This window comes from Streptopelia decaocto, assembly GCF_964273445.1.
Source record: "Streptopelia decaocto genome assembly, chromosome: 10".
Taxonomy (NCBI): Eukaryota; Metazoa; Chordata; class Aves; order Columbiformes; family Columbidae; genus Streptopelia; species Streptopelia decaocto.
The window spans coordinates 76,421-78,954 of record NC_138665.1 but is presented as its reverse complement, the minus strand read 5'-3'; the positions used below and the strand labels follow the sequence as shown (position 1 = coordinate 78,954).

Sequence of the window (2,534 nt, the reverse complement as noted above, 5' to 3'; positions counted from 1 at the left end):
GAAATGGATGCAGGAAGATGTGGCCCATCCCCTTACCAGGGGCAGAGGCAGGCTGACCAGCCCTGTAATTTTCCCAGTTTTCATTCCTGCCTTTCCTGAAGATGGCTTTGATGTCTGCCTTTTCCAAGGACCCCAGAACCATTTAGTTGCTCTAATGCTTTTGAGAGTGCAACCTAGAATCATGGGCAAGGGTGATGTAGCAGACAGGAGCATTTGCTCCTGTCCGAGGAGCCCGTCCAAGGCAGCTGAGATGAATCTCACTGGGCCAGTGGGGTTTGTTCCTGGAGTCACTCACAGAAACGTCAGGGTTCTGTTGGGCATGCACATCTGAGCTGGCCTCGTGGACTCTTTATGTACCCAGGGATGTCCAGAGACAGAAACTTTCTTTTTTACACACATAGGCAGGATTCATGGTGTCTCTGTGATCTCCTGTTGACCTTCCCAAATGATTGAAGGTACAGAGTGATGGCAATCTTCCCAAGTCACCGTTACATGTGATATAGCCCTGCTTTCCTGGAGATAGGTTGAACACCTGCCCGCTGATGGGAAGCAGTGAATGAATTCCTTGGTTTGCTTTGTTTGCATGCATGGTTTTTGCTTTTCATGTTAAAATACCTTTATTTCAACCCACAGGTTTTCTCACTTCTAGCCTACCAATTCTCTCCTCCATCCCACTGCAGGGGGGGAGAGTGAGTGAGCAGCTGTGGTGCTTAGTTGCCATCTGATGTTAAACCATGACAAACAGAAATTCCAGAGGTCTCTGGGCCCCTGTTCCAGTACAGGACTGTTCATCAGGTGATTCTTGTTTTTATATTCCTTATGTCAAGTTTGTCTACCTTTACATAACTCAGTGCAAGATTCATAGCAGCAGAAGGTGACTTTCAGGTCTTTATTTTTTTTAAGCTAATTCCATGCAGGGACACTGTCAGTAGTCCAGGGGGTCTAGCAAGGGATTTCTCAACCCTGAGGGTAGTCATCTCTTCATCAGTTGTGTCACCCTTTGGGGCCCATTGACTATTGACCATGCTTTGACTATTTCCCTTTAATGACATTGGTCAGACAGACCTTGAAGTAGCTGTTGGCATTAAACTATTTAGGGGCACTGAAGATGCTCTGGAGTACAAAGACAGCATGATGAGGCATGAGATAACAGGAGTGTCTCAGGACACCTTTCCCCTTCTTGAGGAGGATGAAAGCCAGAGTGGACACATGTTTTTTTTTGAGCAAATATGGGATGCTTTGTTCAGGCAACCACATACCCCAGTGGGACTTTTGGTACTATTTGGAACTATTTTACATACTCTGTAGTATCACTTTTTCCGTACGAGTCTTTTCAAGGCAATTCTCACTTCCTTATTTCTCAGGCTATAGATGAGAGGGTTAAACATGGGGGTCACAATTGTGTAAAACAGGGCAACATATTTGTCGGTGTCTACAGAATCCCTTGACCGTCGCTTTAAGTAGGCAACTGTGGCTGAGCCATAGAAGAGCATCACCACTCCAAGGTGTGAAGAACAGGTGGAAAAGGCTTTGTGTCTGCCCAGAACTGAAGGTATTTTTAGAATAGCCCTGATAACATTAATGTAAGAAAGAATTATTAAGGAGAAGGGAAGGATTGCGAATACCAGGATGATGGTGTACAGCATCACTTGGTTCCAGAAAATGTCTGCACAGACCAGCTCCAGCAGAGGAGGGACATCACAGAAAAAGTGATGAAGGTGACGGGATGCACAGAAGGGCAAAGTGAACACCTGGTAGGTCTGTCCTATTTGCACTGGTACAACAACCACCCATGATCCCACCACCATTCTGATGCAGAGACCTCTGCTCATGATGACGTTATAGTGCAGGGGGTCACAGATGGCTACGTAGCGGTCATAGGCCATGGCAGCCAGGAGAAGGCATTCGATGCTGCCCAACAAAACCAGGAAAAACAGCTGGGCAGCACAGCCAAGGAAGGAGATCCTGCCATCTGCCATCAGGAAACCCAGCAGCATTTTAGGCAGAGTGACTGATGTGTAGTAAATCTCCAGGATGGACAAGTTCCTCAGGAAGAAATACATGGGGCTGTGGAGGCTTGAGTCCACCACTGTGATGAGTGCGATCAGGCCGTTCCCTGTGAGGATCATGAGGTAGATCACCAGGAAAACTGTGAAGCACAGGCCCTGCAGGCTGGAGCGGTCAGAAAATCCCAGAAGAACGAATCCAGATCCAGCGGTGTGATTCTCCAAGCCTTTTACTTGGGGCATTTTCCCTACACAGGACAATCCAAACAACAGGCTCTTAGAAGATACTGATGGCCTGTCCACAACCACACACCCTTCAAGCCCAGAGACAGACTCCAAACATCAGCATACATGTGACTGCAGGATTAGGTGAGATTGACCAAGACCTGCATAAATGTTTGGAAAACTAACATCATTTATTTACTGCAGACGGGTTTGTAAAGAGAGGAAATAACAGAATCCTTGAGCCTGAATGACACTTTTTCATCATATGCTTAAAAGAAACTTGACTTTCTTTTTTAGAGGTGA

At 46.4% G+C, this 2,534-nt stretch overlaps 1 protein-coding gene across 1 annotated transcript; it reads right to left on the bottom strand.

The window, feature by feature from the left end:
* Positions 1-1,310: 1,310 nt before the first annotated feature.
* On the bottom strand, positions 1,311-2,249 carry LOC309444204 (olfactory receptor 10AG1-like; the record flags this gene model as incomplete). Its single annotated transcript, XM_082061846.1, has 1 exon — positions 1,311-2,249. One exon carries the CDS (start codon positions 2,247-2,249, stop codon positions 1,311-1,313), a length of 939 nt encoding a protein of 312 aa, XP_081917972.1.
* Positions 2,250-2,534: the final 285 nt, after the last annotated feature.